The 22,406-nt window shown below is 39.1% G+C and overlaps 1 protein-coding gene across 11 annotated transcripts in view; it reads right to left on the bottom strand.

Moving 5' to 3' along the window:
* LOC310896496 (uncharacterized protein) overlaps positions 1-22,406 on the bottom strand; it is a 236,864-nt gene that overhangs the window by 122,081 nt on the left and 92,377 nt on the right. For 3 of the 11 annotated variants that reach the window (XR_014581540.1, XR_014581541.1, XR_014581547.1), the window contains 2 exons: positions 19,325-19,413; positions 17,752-18,446 (listed from right to left, as the gene is read on the bottom strand). Coding sequence is in view for 2 of the 11 variants with exons in the window: in XM_083828840.1 (XP_083684966.1) it covers positions 1,470-1,499 (30 nt within the window). In the remaining 9 variants the exon portion in view is untranslated. Of the gene's footprint in view, positions 1-1,469; positions 9,389-9,813; positions 9,986-17,751; positions 18,447-18,662; positions 18,715-19,324; positions 19,414-20,265; positions 20,318-22,406 lie in introns of those variants that run through there. The other 8 variants (XR_014581550.1, XM_083828840.1, XR_014581542.1 and 5 more) reach the window with 7 other exon arrangements.

The following is a 22,406-nucleotide window of genomic DNA, read 5'->3' as shown; positions in this document are numbered from 1 at the left end:
AAACTACATAGTATGAACGTTGCTGGAAGTTGGAGACAAACACAATTAAAAAAAAAAAAAAAAAAGTTCTGAAACAACAAATGTGAACCAGAAATGTCATAGGAGGAGAGAGAAGGAATCTTTTGATTAAGGAGATATCAGGCCCAGAGCCTACCAGTGCTTGTATGGAAAACAGGTAGGTATCTAACTAAATTCAAACTTCTGGAACTCCAGACAGATAACCAGGCACATGGCTTGAAACGGTTGAAGCAACTTTAAAGCACTGCAACAAACAACTGCCCCTATCAATCTACCAGGAACCAGCCTCCTGGGAACAGAAAAGCAGAGGACACATCCAACCCATTAACTGTTCTCCTAGTAAAACCATGGCTGCAGAATAGTGCTGCTTTTCCCCTGCAGTAGACTTATGCCAGCAACCTTTTCCTCAAGAATGTCTCCTTCCTTCTGCTCCTGATGACTCATAACAGGGCAAATTGCCTTCCTTTTCTCTGAAGGTTATTTTTTCCTCAACTGGACAATGTAGGTTGACTCTATTTGCTGTTATGCAAATACAACCTCCAGACAATAACTTTACAAATCAGGCTTTTACAGAAAAAGAAAAGAAAACAATCTGAGAAGGGCTTTAAAAAAGAAACAGCAGAGATGCATATCTTTGTGTTTTTTGTGTTGTTTTTTTTGGGGGGGGGATGGGGGGGAGTGACAGGGGATTATTGTAATTTGCCAAATTCTTATTTAAACAGCTTAGATTTATTTAGCATTTAATTCAGCCATCAAAGTGTTAACTAGCATATGTGTGAGGGCTGAGACCGTGTTCTTGTGAACTGTTGTATTTCTGTCATCTGAAAGTTAAACACCGGGTTAGGAAAATCCAAATGGTGGCTTCATCCTCAGAATGACAGCAGAAAGAAAAATATTTGCACTTTTTCCCCTCTAAGTAGAGGGTTGGAAAAGGAGCAGTTCTCTCAAGACATTCCTTTATTCTTTTGACAGCAAAAGCTGCACTGCTGAGACTGTCTCCAGTCACACGTTACTAATACCCCAGCTTCTACTGTCTGGAGCCCATGCTGCAAATATTGTTTTTCCCAGAAATCACAGTGTTCATTGGCTTTATTTTGTGGACAGCAGACTCCCTCTCTTCCGTACCCCTGCAAAAGTCCAGGCAACTTCTTTTCAGTGGGTCTGAAGAAGCTGAACAGTGAAACTGCCAGAGCCAGGACTTGTGGAGAGTTTGCAGAGCCAGTCTTTCTCTGGATGCACCTATGTAGCTCTGTTACACCCTCCACTGTCATGGAAATTATTTTGTACATCAGAAAAAAATGATCTTAATAAACTCTACTTATCTTTTTTATTCAGCATCTGAATCTGAGACTTTTGAGGTCAAATTATGACTTCCTAACACTGCCTCTCACTAATTTTTTAATGGGCAAAGCTCGATAAAAACAACCACATTACTCCCTTTCAAATCCTACCTTGAAATGCTCCTTTCCTGCAACAGCCATTTAAAACCTTAATGGCAGTGTGATTACCGCTGCACTGAGGCTGCGCGCTGATGGATTATCGCTGCGTTTGTACTCCCTCCTCTTGTCTGTCTCCATCTCTTGACTCTTAGTTTTATGTTTAGACTGTGAGCTCTTTAGCACAGAGATTGTTTTTACATTCTCATTTTGGACAGGAGCTAGCACCATCAGCCTAAGTGCTAAGCTAATATAAAGCGTCAACAGGGAAGGCAGCTTTGCCTTGTTTATGAATGACTGCTCTCTTCATGACATTTCAGCTTTTGCTGCCCACAGATAGGAGAAATATTCTTTGTACAAGAGAGATGAGACACCAGCCTGAATTTTAATCTACAATATTCAAAATTAGAAATGATTTTGAATACTTTTGTCTTACTAAAATTTGGAACATCTTTTTTAAGCTTCTTTAAATGCTTTTGACATAACGTATGCCATAAATACCACTTCCAAGTAAATCTTCTCATTTTCTCCTGCCTGAGAATAAGTATCAATTTTGAAAGCTTCAGGGGCCCCAGATTCTGTTCTCCTTGGCAGGTCTGTAAAAGTACAGCAAGTCCAATGATGAGCTCCAGGGAGGGAAGACAGTATTTAACACTTATTCATCCCATGCTTTGTGATAGTCTCACCTCCCTACACAAGCCTTCTAAAACAATCCCCTCCCCAAAAAAACAGCAGCCTGTTACCCCGTGCATCACGAGCAGCTGAAGCCAAAGCCAGCTCAAGCACAGCATGAAGCCGTGCAGGAACACCCATGCTGTTCAGGTGCTCCCTCGCACTACCAAGGGGCTGTCAACAGAAATGATGCAGCAGCTCTGATATTGGGCTTGTCTTATTTGATAAAGTTGCCAGAGATGGGCTGTCTGCTGCCCTACTTTATTTTCTTACTGGAGAAATATGAGTTACTGTGGTAAAAGTTTCCATCGAGTGAGAGATTCCTGAGCTGGGTTTTTGGAGGTTTTGGGTTCTCGCTAACAGGGCCTGCTGCAGCTGACCTGAGTGCAGTTTACACAGCCTGGCTGCTGGGCTCCCACACTGAAACCAGCCAGCCAGTTTGCACAAGTCTCCCATTCTGAAATATGTGTAATTTATTTGAGCCGATAGAGAGGATAAGAATCAACTGTCTGTTTCCCAGTTAATAAAAAACATACAATGAGAGGAGAGCTCTGCCAGCATATCTTGTTTACCCAAAAATGTTTGGCATTAAATGTGAAATCGGAAATGAACTCATTATCTGATTATTTTCATTTTGAAGAATTAACTGCTTTGGGGGAAAGGCTTGTCTTAAACAGTCCCCTTGTACGGATGACTAATTGCAAATACATATCTCTGAAGAATACAGCAAATTCTTGTGACTTGCAGGGTAGGACATAGCACTATCAACTTGGACAGGAACATTAGGAGTATCCACCCACGTGATTTATTTCAAAACAGGAGGAAAAGTGTTTAAGCTAGCAGTATTATGCCCATGTAGGTGAGAAAAGAGGAGTTTCAGGAAAGGCCATGTTCTATAATTCTCATCCAGGCAATGAGGGTAAGAAGCACTTAATTATTTGTAGTGGATTTGCCCCTTTCCCTCCTACAATATAATTATATAGCAGCATACAAAGCTATTAAATTTTAGATGCATAAGTGAAAATTAAGGCAATTGGCATAGGAATCAGATACTGATTCAGGGCTAACAAAGTTTTACGAAAACTTCCCATTCTAGCATTCACCCCAGGTCACTCTGGATTAGGAGAGAGCTGTAGACAAGACAGCCCATTGGGCTGCATCCTTTTGTTTTGTCTCCTGCTGCTTCTTTGCTCCATTCTCATCTGTTTGCGCTCGGCTTTCAGTGTTTCTGGTTTGCCCTCTCTGTAGCTGATTCAACAGCTGCTGCTCCTTCTAGGCTTGCTGAGTGCCTCCTCTGTACTCAAAATACTGCTTTCTTTTCCTGCTAGGGACTGGAGTGAATTTTGAAAAGGGTACCATGGAGCCCTCCACTGTGTGTCAGCACTGTGCAACTTAAATAAGTACGTGTCCTCCACTGAACATTTGGCTCTTCCTTTTCTTCTCTGACTGAAATATCCCCATCCTCATGTGCCCTGTGAACCTATCTACAATATCACAGTGTGCATGACCTAAACTTCCGCTTCCTCTTAGCTACATCTGATTTTTTTTTTTTTTTTTTTGCCAGCCAGCCCAGCAATCCAGAGGCAAAAGTACATTGAGTGATGTCCAGGGAGGCAGCAGGCCAAATATCCCAGGACAACTCTGGGCTGCCCAGCAATCCAACACATTGCTTCGTAGGCTTGCTGCAGCCCACAGACTGTGTGTAGCATGGGCAGGGTCATCCCAGATACTTTTCCTCTATCTCAGCCAGCACAGAGAGCAGGTATCTAATAATTAGTCAGCTGAATTACTACGTGCTTGGTCCCTATCACTCAGGTCGGATCTCTTTATGTTACAGCAGAAATGCTCCCAGAGCAGATCCAGTGAGGAGTGAGAAGTCACAATGCCTGGCTGGATAGTGTTAGGATCCCCAAAACACTGCAGCTGCCATTTGTGAGTCTTCCCTAGCCTGAGTTCTCCATTAGTTAGAGTACACAGGGAGAAACCAACTCCCCAGAGCATAACTTCAAGCTTCCCAAGTAAGTTTGAAGGATAGATCCCATCCACTGCAATAGTCCTTCTGTTTGTGACCACATAAGAATGGCACAGTGTCTTATATATACTGTGCAGTATACTACTGCACAAATATAGGTAGTATTTTAGGAAAAAAAAATGTATCATTGTAGATGTACCTCTTTAAAAAATAAATGGGGAAAAAAAAAAACAACCCTGAAAACATTACATTCCCACCAAGATACACATTCCCAGACTAATGCTGATGTGACAATATCCATGTACTCTGGTTTCTTTTCTTTCACGTAGCAGTGCACACACCAGTGCTTCCCTTCTCTCCAACAGCTGGTCTAAGGCAGCGAAGGGTCACCAGTACTGTTCTGTCTCAGTTCCTGGAGGCTCCCTGCTCTGGCAAAATGCCACAGTCCCTGAGCAACTTTGTTTTGCCCCAGAAGCTGAAGAAATATTCCCTATTTGAACTGCTAAACTTTCATTTCCTATCTGACATTGTCTCAACATGAGCAGCATTTTAGAGGCTATTTAGGTGTTTGCTCTTATTCCTTCAAATCTCCAACAGATCTTATTTGCATTGAAAGGTACAATTGAGCATGAACTTTGTGAGTTCTTTGGTATGGCAAATGTAAGCATTTAAGACAAGGTATTTGAGGTTTTCTTTCCATTAAACTATAGAAAGTAATTAACCAGAAAGTGTAAACAGTTAGCAAATGTGAACACAACAGAATAGGCTGTTTGACTCTCTTTTCATTCCAAATGAAATAGAAAAGAGAGAGTAATAACTTTCTCAGAGGAATTTGTCACATGTGTTGTTTGTGCATATCTTTCACATCTTGTTCTTTCACAGATTGTTAGACCCTGGAGTTGAAGCCGCATTCTTTAACTTCCTTCTGTAATCCAGACCAAACCATGGCACCCATAGCTCTGTTTTTATCTCATTTGATTCTAACAGTTCCACTGTTTTTTATAACAACAATAAAAATAAATAATAATAAAAATAAATAATAATAATAATAAAAAATAATAATAAATAATAACAAAGGTGCCTAAAATAATTTCTAGGAAATTGAAATTTACATCTGCTCCCCACATTACTAAAACCATACAATGGTGCTAGCTTCCATCATTCTTAATGTTGCTGTTACTGACACCTTTCAAAACTTGCAACAGCACTAAGAGTTTATCTCATTAAAGAAGGGAAGACATTAAAAAAGGTGACGATCACCTCATCAACATCACCATTACCGATTAAAGAAAGCGGCTTGATGATCAATGTTCAAGCACAGAGAAGAGCAAACTTGTGCTAATATTTCCATGGACACACTGCTATCTGCAGTCTTTTTCTACAGTTTCTGCTTTTTTATGTATTTATTTCCAATTCATGCAGTTTTGGGTTGGGAGAAATACTGCTTTGTTGAGCTGGTTCTGTCACCTGCTCCTTTTACCTATGGAGAACATGAAGCTAAAGACCCAGTGTCACTTTTGTCAGAGTTAAGCAAAGTTAACCTCAACACTCAGCAAGTTAGTTCACCTCTTTCTAACACAGTACTGTGTCACATAGGCATATGTAGAGCAAGATGATCTCCTTCCCTTGCTTATCCCGGCAGCCTCTACATTATTTGTAAATTTTCATCTGTAAGTTTTGGCTGTCTTTGAAATGGTTTCAGTCTGTCCTAAATAGTAATGCTAACCTTCAATCAAGGCTTTCTCTTGCTCTCTTTCAAATTCACATGAGATTAAAATGAGACAGAAATGAAAAGATAACATTGTCCTTGGGAAGCAAGCTCTCTGGCAGCATGCTGCTACGGATGGAAGAAAATGTCTGTGCTGAAGGAGCTGGGAGGCTGCCCTCCAACCCACTGCCTCATATTCTGATCGGGCAGGTAGGTGAGGAAAAACACTACTGCAAACCAGCTGAGATAATATCAAGATCACTTTGCTAAACAGTTTCTTGAAAACCTACTCAAAATCCTCTGAAAAAGCATGGAGAACTGAATCTGTGGAGCTGGCACCAGAAATGGGCAGAGGCGAATAAGCCCACACTGCCTAATATTACAGACCTAACTGAAGGTTTCCTCCTTGTGAAGAGAAAAACATTGGCTCTTAAACTGATGTGAAACTCCCTCTTCCTTGAACCTTCCAGAAACTCAAAGTCCTAATTTAGGAATCTAAGATACTTTAGTTAAGCACAAGTACACTTTGTCATGCGGGTAACCTGTTTTGTTTTACACAAATTGGAGGCATTGACAGAAGTTACTTTCCCATGCTGCTTCTCAAAATATCATAGGTATACTGAATCACAACTTCTCTCCGTGAATGCAGTTTCCTTCTTTCCAAAAACAGAATAGCAGAAACGTAGATGCCTATTTCAAGGCATTTTCCCCACGTTTTCTGATTTAAGATCCTTTGAGGACAATAGGAACCCACCTGTTGGTATGAAAAAGTTTTGGCTTGGGTGCTTGGTGCTGGATCCCAACCTCATTTTCAACGCTCTTCTCTTTCTTACAGAGCACGTATGCTACAGGACATGAGGCAAGCTGCATAGGCATCTCCAGGTGCACACCTGGTCAGACCAGATTTGAACTATTGGCGTCAGTCTGCATAGTAGATCAGATCTAGCAGTTCAACAAGCTGCACATCCATTACCATTTTAGTCTGTCTCCCAGGACTAATGAGGAGAAAGGGAAAAAATTGTCAGTCCTCTCTGTTAAAGACAGATCTACTCATGCACAGTGTTATGAGCTTTGCTTTTTGTGACCTTTATTCCTGATTATTGTATTTTGTTTTCCTGATAAAAATATTCTCAAGAGTATTGTTTATTAGCACCTGGCATATTGAGTGGACAGATTCCAAATATACTTGTGTACATGAGTGGTTTTGTTTGTTGTACTTTTGGGGAAGGGAGAATTGTATGAATCAGCTTTTTCATCAATAGGCTTTCCCACATGTTCTGGAACCACTCAGTAAGTGTGGGTACATGGGTCGATTTCCACACCGCTGCTATTGTTGTTCAGGTTTTCTGTGAATCTGTACCCATAACTGAATGCTAAATGCCTGGAGAAGGAGGGGAAGACATTGAACCAAATTTCAGGCATACATGCCATTTCTCACAGCTTGTTTTTTTTTTTCTGCTAAAATACTAAGATTGAAAAAAAGGTGTGTTTTTTTTTTTCGCCCCCATCATGTTGCATGCTGGTGTGCCTTTTACTTTTTTGCAGGTATAGTATTCTCTCATCCGTGTTAAACAGCTTATTAGGGACTCGGCTTTACTCAAAATATAAGGGAGAAACTTCTGTAACAGACAAGCACACTGTCTCAGAGCAGAAAATAAAGTAACAAATAAACAGTTCCCACTTATCTTCAGGTTAATTTGGAAGGTGAGGATACGTAGCAAAGAACATGTCAAATTCTACTGCAGGTTCTTGGGAAAGTTATGTTACATTACTCCAAATCCATCTGCAGCTTGGGAATTTGAGAGCAGCAGCAGAAATGGTCAACTAGCTTCCAGCTGAGTAAGCACAGATTTAATACAGCAGCTTGTTTTAATAAACCGTTGTTCTATGTTATATTGAGGGTCCAAGCACAGTAAGCACACAAAAAAAATCAAAAAAGCCTTTGGATTGTTTAAGATTCAAGCAGAAGAATCATATTTATTACTGTCAGAATTTACCACCAGTGCCCGCAAAAGCCCTTAAACTGGAAATTTGTATGTCTTATGAAACACCACAAATGGAGCAAAACACCAAGCAACTTTTCAGGCAGACTAAGAAACCTGCTCATTCCTCATCTTAGCCCATCTCTGAAGATAGTTCCAAATAGTAAATTAATTGAATTTATACTGCCACAGAGGTGCAAGGTTAAGGGCATATGAAACAGATGCAGTTATATGAGTATTTTAAGATGAGTATCATTATTTTATGGTACTTCAGAGTGCCTCTGTGATTTTCAGGGTAGGTAAAGGCCATGTAGATTCTTCTCAAAAGAGATTGCAATCCATATTTGCAGATGATTAAATAACCTAACCGCACATGGAGATGAGGAAAAAACATAGAGATAACAGGAATATGCATAACTGTTAGTTCAGAGAAATGTAAATACACAGGGCAAATAAACAATTTCTTCTGCCTTTCATATGAGACATAAATTAAGGGTTTAAAAAAAAATCAAAAAATCTTCTGGAAATATCCACATGGAAGGAAGATTGTGACCATATGAGATGTCAGCATTGCCGTAAGTCAAGGACACTTCTGAACACGTGCAGTGGCTATTCTCATTAGCCTTGATGAGTTGAAGTGTATGTGTTAGCAGTCCCATCACAGTGGCATATGTGTTGCACAGATGAGAGCTGTCATAAGATGAAGTTCAGTTTGGTGATAGGCATCTTTTGAAAAGCTTCTCAGCATTACACCAGACAATAGGAGGCTCCAGCCCCGGTGGGTGGCTGTGGTGGCCTGGACACATTTAAAACATTGGCGTAGCCCTTATGTCATGTGTCCATTTTTCCCTTTAACCCAACTGTGCTTCAGGCCATACAATGCTGACACCCTCAGCCCTTTCTGGTCCCACACAGTCTGAATTTGTTGTTGCAGTAGAGCAGCCCACCTGATGTCTTGTTCCCAAGACACACTGTCTCTGTCCGACCATATTGCAGTTTAAATAGCAAAAAGTCTTCCCCAGACTTTGCATGGATCTTTGTACACCAGTATAATTTTAAGCCTATCTGCCTCTTTTTTTTTTCTTTTCCTTTTTTTTTTTTTTTTTTCCCCCGCCAGAAAACTACAGAAAGGACAGTGTGACTCTTCTGGGGCGAAGCTCCACAGAACTGCATGATGCACCCATTATGAAAGGAGGTACTTGTACCAAAGTGCAATCTTTGACAAAGTGCCACTATCTGCACTGTACTGCAGTGACTGTTCCTCTCACTGTTGCCTCCTTTGGGTCTAGATGATGATGAATAGCCATAATTTCTCCTGCAATGTAGCTGCAACACTGGAATTGCATAATTAGCATATTGTAGCCATCCTAGCCCAATATGGGGCCTCCTATTGGATTTTATGAACTGAAGAGGGCTGGGTCTGGCTGATAATTTGGGAAAGAGAAGAGAGGGGAAACCCCCAGCCCGGCAGGAACTGGTGCTAGTGAAACAATAGCTGGAACTCTGAGTCATTGCTAAAGCTATGTCCAAACACGAGCATCAGAGGACACGCTGTACTGCAAAAAGAGACAGCTTCTGGAGCAGTTGCACAAAAGGAGACCTAGAAAATGTTTAATTTTGAAAAAATTAAAAATCCCTCTCTGCATTTTTCAAGAATTAGATCAATATCCCCTGGGTGATTTTAAATTTTGTTAGACTCCAGCAATTTTAATTGGATTTTAGCCCATTCTTCACTTCTCTGTCTTCCACAGTGGTACTGTACTGTACCTTAAGCGGTATTAACTAATAATTCTCTGCCTTCGCTTAATATATAGCAAATGAGAGCTTTTTTCCCTAACTTAAGCCTTACTATCATGCAGAAAGTTTGAAAAATCTGGTAAAGATGAGGAATTGGAGTCCAAGAGCTGTAGGATTTGTTGAAATGCCATAAAGGAATGCTCTGTTTGGGGCAGGCAGACAGTCTGATTATGCATGTAGTGTGATCATAAAGCCAGGAGGGAAAGAGAGAAAAAAAAATGAGCTCACCTGTCTGCCTAGGGCCAATCTTTCTGTTTTTTAATGCAGCTCTTGGTCTCACTACCTGAATGAAATCATACTTGGAGAGAGCGTGTCCTTTAGGTCAGAGCCGTAGTCACAAGACTGCCTTTTCTCTGTTGCCACAGAAGGTTTTGCATTTCAGGAGTTGCTGGAATAATCCCTGCAGAAGGTAAACAGGACTCAGTTCAGCTGAATATAATAGATTACCTAAGATTTTAAGTGAACACTGGGAACTGCAAAGCATGTTAGGTGAAAAGCTCAGTTTCAGGGGAAGATATTATTCACTGCAAATTTTTAAGAATGAAAACACCAGCTGAGTCAAATTATTCCAAAGCCAGGATATTTTATGTATGATCAGCTTAATAAATGGAAAAATGTGTAAATCCGCTCCTTCTAGAGCATTATAAAAATGGTATTATGTAGAAGATTGATTTCCAAAGCTCCCAGGGGTATGCTCTCTTCTCCTGATGCACATGTCTAGGCACCATTAACACTGTTACCAGGGGGACAATATACATGTCAGTATAAAGTACATGATCACAACCTTCTGAATTACAACCCCCTAATTAGCGTCCCTGTGTCAATTATCCCATTCAGGATGTCAAATATTTCACAAGGATTAAATTTCAAAATACACAGACTCTCTGTTTGATATATAAAATCCCAACTGGCTGCTCCACATATATCAATGTTATTATATCACATATAACAGGTAAAAGATTAAACAGTCTTTCAAACACCTCTACAATTTTAGCTACTGTGCTTTTGATAGCATTTAATTTGGTACCATAGTTACATCCATATGTTTTACTTGTGGGGATACTTACTGTGCAAAAAGGGGAGGGGAAAAAAAAGAGAAAAAAAAAAAAAAAAAGGTTTCACATTTTCAGCCAGCATTTTCCTTTCCAAAATAGTAACAACATTGTAATTCAATACCCGCACTGAACCTCTCTGACCCCTGAATCCAAAACTGAAGGGTAGGGGAGAGAAGGAGAGGAAAAAGACTGGGGCTCCACCATGCCGACGTCAGAGAAACCTTTGCTTCATCACATGTGCCTCACTGCCAGGAGGCAAAGAATGTGCACGTGTGCAGCCACGGCATAAACGTATCCATTTGGAAGTGTTTGGGCTTTCAGATTAAATCAAGCTTCCCCTAAGAAATCTGGCTTTCTCAATACACGTTAATATTCAAGTTATAAAACAAACTTGGCTTCAGTCTATTACAGGATGTAGATCTCCAGGTGAGCAAAATAACCTTGGGCTGATCCAAAAGGGCAGAAGTACACACCTAAATTAAAATCTCTGTGTAGTACCCAGCCTGAACTGTTTGCAGGATGAAGATGAATGGGTGAATCACAATCTAAATTATTTTACACCTAAGACAGCTTTAATGCTTCACAATTTGAAATCTTTTAAAGTTAAATGTCTGGTTTAACTTGATAACCTTTCCTTTAGCTACTACTTTTTCAGTCTCTTTTCCACAGATGTCTCAATCAAAAAGCACTTGCATAAAAATGCTCTAATGAGTAAATTTACTGACTGAACCCAGAACAAAGAATCTTAATTGACCATTGAAGAAAATGCACAGAAAATGACTTTTGAGTTTAGAATTGTAAATATTGTCAGAAGCAGAGCCCTCACAATGACACTTCTTTATTTTAGATAGAAGCAAGTACTAGCAAGACTAATCTGCTCAAATTTTGTCATTAGACCACACAATAGACTACTCTTGAGCAAGCAACAACCCAAAAATTAGTCCCAAAAATAATTAAGGAAATCATTTCAAATATCAAAGCAAAGAGGAACATTTGCCTGCTAAAAGGCAAAAATGTAGCAAATAAATTGTTTATTACAAAGAAATATCCAGAGTCCCAACCAAAGGCTTCTTGTCCTTCATTTGTGTTGTAATGGCATGTGACGTGATATGAAGGTAACAGATTAGAAAGAGCCAGATGTTAATAAAATACTAAGGTCTAAACTACAGTGTCTCTTAAAATCTCAGGCCAGCCTTGAAAAGAGAGGGGGAAAAAAAAGAAGAAAGAAAAAGAATGAGAAAAAAAAAAAAAAGAAAAAGAAAAATCTGAATGAAACCACAATGCCTCAAGCAGCTTTACACATTCATAAACTACGTTTTACCAAGTCATTCTGAGGACATTTTCAAAGTCTAGTAGTCAAACTCCTGCCCTCCTGTAAGTGGGAACTCCCTTTATTCTACCCCTGTGGGAGCTGTGAACCACTGAAGACAGCGAATCTTTTATTAGATGCATGCACAGTGAGAAATGCAGTGCAACTCCTCCCTGTCCTCTCATCTCAAAGCAGACCCTGAAACACAATACTAATACACATAAGCAACCATTGACAATAAAACATTTTCCCATTTAAATGGATCCATTTTTTCCAGTTATCTTCTTCTTATATTCGCCATTTCACACCAACTCTAATAATAAAAGCCAAGTATCATTTTCACTCCATGCCATCCTTTTTAGTGTTGCCTAAATTCATTGATTCATCAGTGTATGCTACTCTTTAATAAGCCAAGGTCAATCTAATTTCCTTCTCCTTGTGCTCTTTCCCCCACAACCCCTTCTTCCACGTGTTTCAGCTTTACTTTGAAGTGACTTCCTTGCCCGGCATGCTAAAATCCAGAAACAGAGTGCCTATCATTATGACTGCAGTTCATGCCCTGACTAGCCACAGCAGCAGCAGAATTAGACTATAATCTTCTAAACAATGTAGAATCTGTAAATCAAAACCAACCAGCTCCTTTTGGCATGTAGATCAATGAACCTGCATAGGGATATGAAAATCCAAGCTACTTTGCTAAGGTGAAGTCAACCTCAGCGTATGGTTTTATTCAGCGTAGATTCTTTCTCTCCTTCTTCCCCAAAAACAAGTCTTCAGAAAACAGTTTTTATTGCATTCTGAACAATTTCAACTTCTTCTGGACCAGAGGGCAAAATTGGCACACACAAACAAGCACACAGGCAGCACAGAGATAAAAACAACCTACCTTCAGTACTACCCCGCCTAGCTTTCTTGATGGTAAGAATGTTTGCATTTCGCTGCTCTAAATATAAAAACAAACAACAGTGGCTGCTCTAATCAAAGGAGCAGTAACACGCTGCCAAAAAAATGTACAATGCATCAGGACATTTACACAGATCCTAGAGTTATTTCACTGATGAAACACAAACTACCCATAGCCACGTACAGAAAATGTTCAGAGAGTCAGAGAAACGGAGTTGCATCTGATGAAGTAACATAAAGTTTCTTGGCACAGAACAGTAATTTCCATAACACACTGCACGAGGGATTTCTACTTGCAGAAATGAAGCCCCGGCATGCTGACTGCATGCTGACATGTCATCATACACAATTTAATTGGGATAGCCCAAGTCCCACGCAAGTCACTGGCTGCTTTATATTGTAAGTTACTTGAAACCTCACAGGTGTACAGAGAGTTCTCTTCCAATAACGCAAATGGGCCTAAATGTAATCCTCCAAAGGAGCATGCATAAGATCGAATTTTTCTGTATCTGTCCTAAAGAAAAACATCAGATCGAAGGCTTATAGAAAAGAGTTTTAAAGTAGAGCTTTTCCTCCTAGTCCTCTTCAGTTTCTCAGCTTTGATGCCTGCCGGGTTCATATTTTCTGTTTGTTTTTTTCTTAAGAACTCGTGAAATTCTCCAGTAATGGGGGAAGGTGTCAGAAGCCGATCTGCTGACCACATACACCGAATATGTGCTTCCTAAGGCTTCCTCTTAGTGACATTTCCGAAGTGGAAAATTAACAACTATCATAAACAAAAAATCTGTAATACTAACTCCTCCTTCCACTCAATTTTTCATGCCAATGTGGACCAGTGTGGAAAGAGAGGGCCTCCAGAGTATCAGCTTCGTTAGACGAGGACATGCAGGATAGTGTGAAACAGTTGGAAGGCCAGGTTTAAACATGTAACCTGAAACACTGGAAACTAGAATTCACAGCGGGGCTTAGCAACAAAATCAACAATATAGACATTGCATGACATGTGATCACCAAAGCAGAAGCAAGGTTGCTTAAATATAGCCTCTGTAGGTATTAGAATATTTCTGAGAAGTACACATCAAGCACGAGACAGATGCTACTAATAAGTAGAGCTTTAACCATTTATTTTTGTATTTAAATATCCAGCTATATTTATCTGAAAGGCTTAACCACACACACTTTCTTGACAGAAAGGTATGCCAGTTACTTATTGCTGTCTAGACAAAAAGATTTAAAACTGCAAAAGATAAAACCTTTGCAAAGAAACATGGAAAAGTGCTTTAGGAGTCCACGAGGAGGGTAGTATCTCTGCACTTGAGTCCCCAGAACATTGGCTTGAAGAGCTTCGTCTATTGGGGAATTCAGTACATTAATTATTTCGTAAACAGTTTCCTAATGCTTGTTCTTGAACCTAAATTGTTTGGGTTTGGGGGGAGAGGTCAGTAAGTTATGAAAATTCTAGAAAGCTGGAAAAATCAAACAGTCTTACAGGCAGGAGTGATGTCTGTTGATCACCTGATGCTTTTGGAGTTGTGACCACGGTGTGGTGAACCACTTCAAACTTGGACATGAAGATATGATTCATCTACAGTGAGTAAGCTGTCCCACTTCCAAACTTCTTGAAAAAAAAAATTAAAAAATCCAGACTATCTGGACACTCATCCTAAGTGTTTGGACAGCTTTAAGTGATCCTGTGATCTCAGTGAAGAAACTGTTCTTGAAATGAGTTGCACATTTCACCTCTATTTTTAGCATAGCCATAAAACAGACCTGCTAAACAGAGGTTTCCCAATCTCTGCTACAGTAATTTGGTACCATGTGGCACATGAAGCTGGAAGGAAGCAGCATACAAAAGAGTTACCACAGACTTCAAGGAGCAGAGAGGTATGAAGAGTTTCACAAGCTTCCCTAAATATTCAGAAATACATATATTTTTGGATGAGGCAAATATTTACGTACTACTGCTTCCTTGAGGCATTTCATCTCTGGCCTAAACAAATGACAAACCAGGAGCAGTTCTCAAGTAACACTTCAGAACATTGAGTCCCTACCACAAGAGAGAGCTCTGGATAGTCACAGGAATCAAATTTATACAGTTTGTTCCTTAGCCCCTTGGTCACCCCATTCGCATTGCACAAAAGATGCCCCGAGGGAATAAGACAAAGCCCAGGTGGTAAAAAGTCATTGGCACTGGCTCTGTGCAGCTCATTTCTCCCACTCTTCTGGGAAGGATTTTAAGGTTCAGGTCACGGCCACAGTGGACAACATCAAAGTACGTGCTATTCCGCAAAGGTCTCCTGCAGCTAAGAGCTTCTGAGACTAATGCAGCCAGAAACAGCAGGATTATATAGAAAGGTGGCATGAGTCATTCACCTTTCTCTTCACAAAACTTCCCACAAGCCACTGAGCAAGAATTGATTTGACTGAATATTCACCCTTATTCCCTAAGTAGATCAACTAACTTCAGGAATTAGTTTCTTTTATTATACTTGTGCTAACCTGAAATACTGATCTTATACTCTAAAATATTGCCAGGTACAAGTCAATATAAGTTTAGCAAAAGAACTCACACAGTAATAATGTTAAACAATAATTTCACCAAATCTAGTTCCTGTATGCAGGTTAGTATTGCTCTTGCTGACTAAGAATTTTTCTTGTAACTCAGTAACTCTCCACATGGAATTAGGCGCTATTCGAGATAAGCAGGAGTTGCAAAACCTATTCCTGTCTTGATATAAAATTATAGACAGTAGAGCGGGAAGGAACTTGAAAAGGTCATCTGGTTTGTCTTCAAGGCAGAATCAATATTCCTGTCCCTTGTGACAGATGTATGTTCTTAATGATGGCGACTTCACTGCCTCCTCAGACTTCACTGTGTTTACATTTAGAAAGGTTTTCCTAATAACTACTCTGACTCTCCCCTGGTGTAATTTAGCTTGTTATTTCTTATTATGTCTGCCATGAACACAAAGGACATATTGCTCCCTCTTTACAAGAGTGTTTTTTTAGTGTGGCTTTTTTACATCTTAATTGTTGCCCTGACCCTTCTGTCTTCTTTTTGAGGGCTTAATAACTCCAGTTTTGGCAAATTCTCATTGGCTACAGTGCTCCAAGATGAGTCCTTACCTGTCTAAAGCACTAGAAGATTATTTCTGCAGGCCATGATCTGTTTTTCATATTCATATTAGTTGGTCACTTAGCTTTTTAACAATTCATCAACTGATTTTTAATTTAATCTACTTTCATTTCCAGATCTTTTCCAGAGAGAACTGCTGTCTATTGTGTTACTCTATTCTGTATTTGTGCAATTGATTATTTCTGCCTAACACTTTGCATTTTTCGCTATTGAATTTAATCCTATTTTTTTCGGATGATCTCTTCAATTTGTCAAGACCATTTGGGATTCTAATTCTGCTTTCCACATGTTCAGAATCCCTCATCTCTTGTCATATGCAAATTTACTGTGTATAATATTATTCCCTCATCCAGATCATTCATGAGAATATTTGAAAATTTTTAATCAAGAACAACTCCCTGTAGAAACTTCTCAATACATTCCAATTAAACAATAATATTAGGTAACTATTCTCTGACTTTCATTTTTCATTCAGCCTTGCATTTACTCTGAAGACTGAACAAGACTGTTTCTTTAGCTTTCCTACGAGAATGTCATTCAAGATAGTGCCAAATATAAGTAATGTAGGAGCAGGAAATTTACTCTGTCCCTTGTATTTGTGAACTTGTTGCCTTGTCTTAGCTAGAAGTTAGTTTGCTTTGTCATAATTTGCTCCTGAAAAATTATTTGTTATTCCCTCTCTGCATTCTGTTTTCCAGCTGCCTAGGAATATTAGGCTATTCATTGCACAATTTTTCTGAGACATTGCAGTGATTTTGTCATATAGTATGCAACTGAAAATCAGGATCGCTGAGGTACAAATTAATTTTATGGAAAATAAATAAATAAATATTTTAAATTATTTTTTATCAAAACATATTCCTCAAATATTCTCTGTTAAAGAGTGCAGCATCTGTAAGAGGTCTGGAGTGAGTACAGAACCATGCATCTTGCACACAAACAGTGTATCTCATTGATCAGTACTAGTAGAAACATCTCCCTGTGCTGATTTATGTCTCAACACAGCATCCACTGAAATAAACGCCCCCACAAAGTATATGGATATCATGTGGTAGTGAATCAATTATGCCCATTCAGATCATACTCAAAGCACTTATGTCATATTGTTGACTCTTCAACCACCTGCTCTTGTCAAGGAGGCAGGCTTTGGCGCCCAGGCTTTGAAGCATTCTTGATTTGCTCCAGTCATGCCCTGTTCTGGTTATAAAAAATCTGTTGTAAACATTTTCATATTGATATCTTTTGAATAGCCAGCACTATCTGTAGATGTATATAAAGGAGACGGAAAGGGCGCAGCAGATACATGGTCTCTTTGGAGGAATACAAGTTTTGTGCACCAGTCAGATGAGATATGCCATCTAAATACACATATGTCAAATTTCAATCCAGTTAAAAATGATGTGGCACAACATCCCTGACCAGATTTTTTACTAAGATATATGAACTGTTTTTCATCTGAAGTTCAGTCATGTGGAAGACCAGGAGGCACTCAGCTGTAAGAATCCAACAGAACTACCCTTGAAAATAAAGTTGAATTATTAGACTTTATGAAAAAAAAAAAAAGGCACATTACAAAACAACCAATCCTTATTTCAACTGCCCATATAAAAACTAAGACAAAAACCACTAATCCTAACAACAGCCACTACAGTAACTCTATGCCATGGTGTGGGCTTGCTCTGCGTTAAGAGGCGGGACAAAAGAGTAAAAAATGAACTGTTCATAACAAGTCACATGAGAATAAAAATCAATTTGTAGATAGCTTTTTCTTGGTATTAATTTTATTTGATCAGTAACATTACTAAACTTTCAGGTTCACGGTACACTGTGCAAAACTTATCAGTGAAAGAACATCTTCACTTTTGAAGGTATGTTAAAAAAAAGACGGAAAGTAGAATTTCACAAGATGTTTAGGAATAAATTTGTTCTCAGATAATCTAGTTTTAAATTGAGTTATTCCAGATTTATATCAAATAGTTCAAGTGAAAAAAGTTATCCTGCTTTTCATACTTAGCATATGAGACCTTTGCTGGCCTTTTACTTCTAGTGTTATTTTATGATGTCTCTGCAAAGAATTAGATATTTATGGGGTAATCTCTTTGTATATTTACCCAGAGTTTCAACTGCCAGATTTCTTTCACCCAGTAATATCATTCATTCTGGATTAAAAGTACTTAACGTAAAAATATAATCATTTATTCCCAAATCCGCAGAAGAAAAAAAGAAAAAAAAAAGTAAAAAATAAAGAGTAAGAGAAAATATATTGAGGTTAGAGTCTGAGACCAAACATGTCCACCTGTGGGACATATATGTATTTCAAAATTCAATAAACATGGAACAGGAACAAGTAAAGCTCCCAAACCACAGATCAAAAACACTGAGGTCTTTAAGGGATGTCCAAATTATACATGGCCTTCAGGTTTTTCACCTCTTCTATTCCAGAGCAGAAGGAGTTATCCTGTCAGGAAAAGTAATGGCACAAAAGGAAAATAATCTTAGGATTATTACTAGTCATGAGGATAACAGGCAAATACCTTTCCACTTAACCACGATTAATTAATAAGGCTTATATTCCAGTCTGTAATAAAATTTAGTAACTAGCACCACTAGAAGATTGTAACCAGGCAATTTATTGCAGTCTCTTCCCTCTTTCTATTACCTCATTTAAGATTACCTGTAAAAGGATGAGATGCAGTGGCCTGCATGAACTTCCTGAAGATGCCATTCTAATGAATGATAAATGAAAAAGAATTGACATATAAAAGAAAAACATCTGCTTCTTCTTAAGTACCTGCCTACAGTTACAGTGGAATAGGGCAACAACTTTCTTCCCTCTCAACACCAAACCATACACTTGAAGGCAATTTCCTGAAATGGCACTTTCAGCTAATGGGAAAGCATATTATAGGAAACAGAGAGAAACTATAAATGGTAACAAGGCTTAATTTCCCCAGCTCAGGACCCCCATAACCTGTTGTTAATCTAGTCGCTCTGAGGAAATGGTGGTATGATGATAATTACTACTCTGTTCCTCCAAAGGAAGTACTATATGGCATACTTTAAATAGAAGGAAAAGAATATTATCTTTTTAGTATTTTCATCGTGAATTGTTAAGCCACAGCATTCCCGTGCTTCATCCCACTGTGATGAAGCCAAACATAGTATTTACCCAATGTATTTTAAGTAGGCAGCACGCACAGTGCATGCGCTTAGAGGAATTTATCCCAGTATAAGCAGATACCACTGCTTCCTGCTATATTCCAAATACATTTAACAAGAAATAATGCAGCAGTCAGAATAATGTCAGAACGACAAAGAAATTTCCAAGAGACTTACCAATGACACGCTTTCCACTGATTTCAGCAAGCAATGAGACACCCTCCAGGTGACATTATTAAACAGCAAAATTTCACATATGCGTGCTTCTGGAAAAAAAAAAAATAAATAAATCATTAACTTGTGAACATTTCAACAGGTTCACCAAGAGCAGAAAAGGAAGGACCATAGGACCATATAAAAGAAGGCTACAGAGGACTTCAGGTCTTAATACGTACTGGACCCATGCTGCATCAAAAGACAGAAATTCAGTGCTTGCACCCCTCCTTTTGTTCTCCTTACTGTCAATGAACCAAATAACATGCATTTTAAATGCAAATCTGTGGAACACTTTCAGCCACAGTGAAAATAGTATAAGCATCTTTCTTTTTAAATGAAAGAAAATATTAAATAGACAAAGAGACTGTTAAAATAGCCCAAGTTAGGCCTATATTAATCAGGTTGCATATTCCAAATACAATGACAGAAACACATGAAATTCAAGTCTTAGGAAGTTTTATAATAACTTCTTTTTCCACTGTAGAAAGAGCTGTGGAACCGAGTCATAAAAGTTTTGAACAACAAAAATTGCGATGAGGAAGGCTATACCTCAGCTTCCACATATACTTTCCGCTATTAAAATATGTCTAGAGTGAGAGTGTGGCATGGTGTACCAGAAGACTAGAGTTCTACTTCACAGGCATCTTCACAGTGGAAGATTTTTTTGCCTTCAGTGCGTATGCAGGTCATCAGCACAAATCCCTTTGCCTGCTGTTCTGTGAAGACACCTGCAAACAATGAGGTGAAAACAATACAAGGATCCTCTCAGGACATGATGTGCACACAGATGGACATTGTATGCTTTGCCTGCCTTCCAGTGGGATGACCCGAGTCCTCTCCATTGTGAGTCCCTGAGTCACATCAAGAATCTGTTTAGTTCCCTCTGGATAATTATACCTTACCCTTAGCCAACCTTCGTCAAGCATCTTTAGTCCAGAGGGTGAATTGCCAATCCTGCAAGATCAAAGTTATTCTTAATATTTGTGGTGTTTCTTATTTGTATAAGTAAAAAAAATGTAAAGTGGTTCATTCCTCCTTTAGCTCCTGTAAATTTGCTTCTTCCCATAGAGACAGATGAGGTGGCAGCTGATGGAATAAAAGAGTCAAATGTTTCAAACGTGGCTTGTGCAGCCAGCTCCTCTCTCAGGAATCCAGAGCAGCTAATCTTGAAAGGAAAATGGACACGTCTTTCAAATCCAAATACCTGGTGTCACATGTGCAGTTTAAGCTATCTGCCATTAGTTCAAGCCTTAATAAATTAATCTAGAAAACCGCGTTCTTTCCCATGCTCATTTCTTCTCTCAGTCTTTTCAGTTGGATAGCTGTAGTAGGTTGCAGACGCATAGGGATATATTCCTGAGCTCCAGTTCGATTTAGTGGATTATTCATAGATTTGGGAGACAGGAATTTCTGAACCCTAATTTTTAGTCTTGTTCATTGATACTGTATGCATTTTTCTGTGAAGTAATTAGCCTCATTATATTTTACAGTTTTACAAACATCACATATCTTATTAAAAATAATAGAGAGTGCCTGTGCTTAGGAGTTTTTTTGCAGGTGGTTATCACGTAAGCAATAGATGTGTTATTGAAGCAATTCCTTTTTGCACATCTATGCCAGAACAACAACCATTAGAATAATTAGATTCTTTTGTTGGCCAAAGAGCTCTGACTTATCCTTTTCTTCCATTGCTGGCCTTTAGTGAGGATGCGTTGCTGTCTTTAAAAATTTTATGGGCTACAGGCTGACTCTCAGAACAAATAGTTCCTTTCTCAGGTCAGAATCGAAACCTGTTGCATTAAATTATACTTGCTGTTACCATGCCAACATGCTTTCTTTGCTCACACTTCATTTTGCACTCTGAATGGCATGCCTAATAAAAATCAGGACTTTCCATTTTAGCCATCTCAAATGTACATCTGGACTCCATCCCAGACTGTAGGTTCCTTTAGGAAATATTCTAACTCCAGTTAAAAATACAGTTCTTAACTGTCTTAAGGTGGCGAGGCGTAATCTCCCAGCAGGACTGAACTTTAACATAAAACACTTTGCTAGAGAACCCCTATTTAGATTTTGTGATGTTATGGAATTTGGATGATCAGCAATGCAGAAAATGAAGTTATTTTCTATCAGGCAAGGTGTCCTTGGAAATTTTAGAAAAAAAAATAATCTGCATCTAGCAAAGAATCTACAGACTAAGATGAGCTACAGAGAGAGTCCAGACCATGGATGACCTGCAGATACATTGCTTCCCTGCAAATATGTCTGAAGTGTGCCTTTAATAATAGTTTAAAAAGTTATCCAGCTGATCTTCGTCATGTTACTGAGATAACCTGTAGCAGTGTCTTACTGCAGACACAGCCTTGGCCCTTCTGTTCCCGGTTCATGCTTGGTGCAGGGCTGAGTTGCAGGAATGCTCTCCCTGCTGCCTGGGGCATTCCAGAGGGCAGGGTACAGACACACTTTACTTTGTGCTTCATGGAGCTTTACTCCAACCAAAGAAAACAAACAGCAGGTTTTGGAGACACTGTAAACTTTGCCCTCACAGCTGGAAGCAGAGTGAGGCAGTGGCAGCCAGCAATAAGGGACAGGCGAGAAGAAAACAAAAAGTGATGGAGAGAGACAGCCACAGCACAAAGAGTTCATTCTGTGCCTATATTAAGAAGTCTGAGAGTCCCCTACTGGGGAAAAGAAACCATTAAAACATTAATTAAAAAGAATATCACTTTGGGCATTTATTATTTATTGCAAGTCTTTATAAACCATTACTCTTCAGATATATTCCAATACATCCCCATGTACTCCCTGTCCTGCTCCAGCCCGGTAATAGACCAAACATCCCACAGCAAGTGCCAGTGCCGCCGTGCTGCTCTGTGGCAGCAGGACATTTGGTTTATTTTACACGCATAGCTAGGACTGATTTACAATTTGAGCTTTTGTAGTTGAATCCAAAGAGCAATTAACTTTAGATAATCCAAAGGAAGAAGGTTGAACAAATCAAAAGGAATGCTGGATGTACTCTACCCACTGTCTGTTCAACAGT

This window comes from Anser anser (assembly GCF_964211835.1).
Source record: "Anser anser genome assembly, chromosome: 3".
Taxonomy (NCBI): Eukaryota; Metazoa; Chordata; class Aves; order Anseriformes; family Anatidae; genus Anser; species Anser anser.
This window is presented reverse-complemented; position numbering and strand designations above follow the sequence as displayed.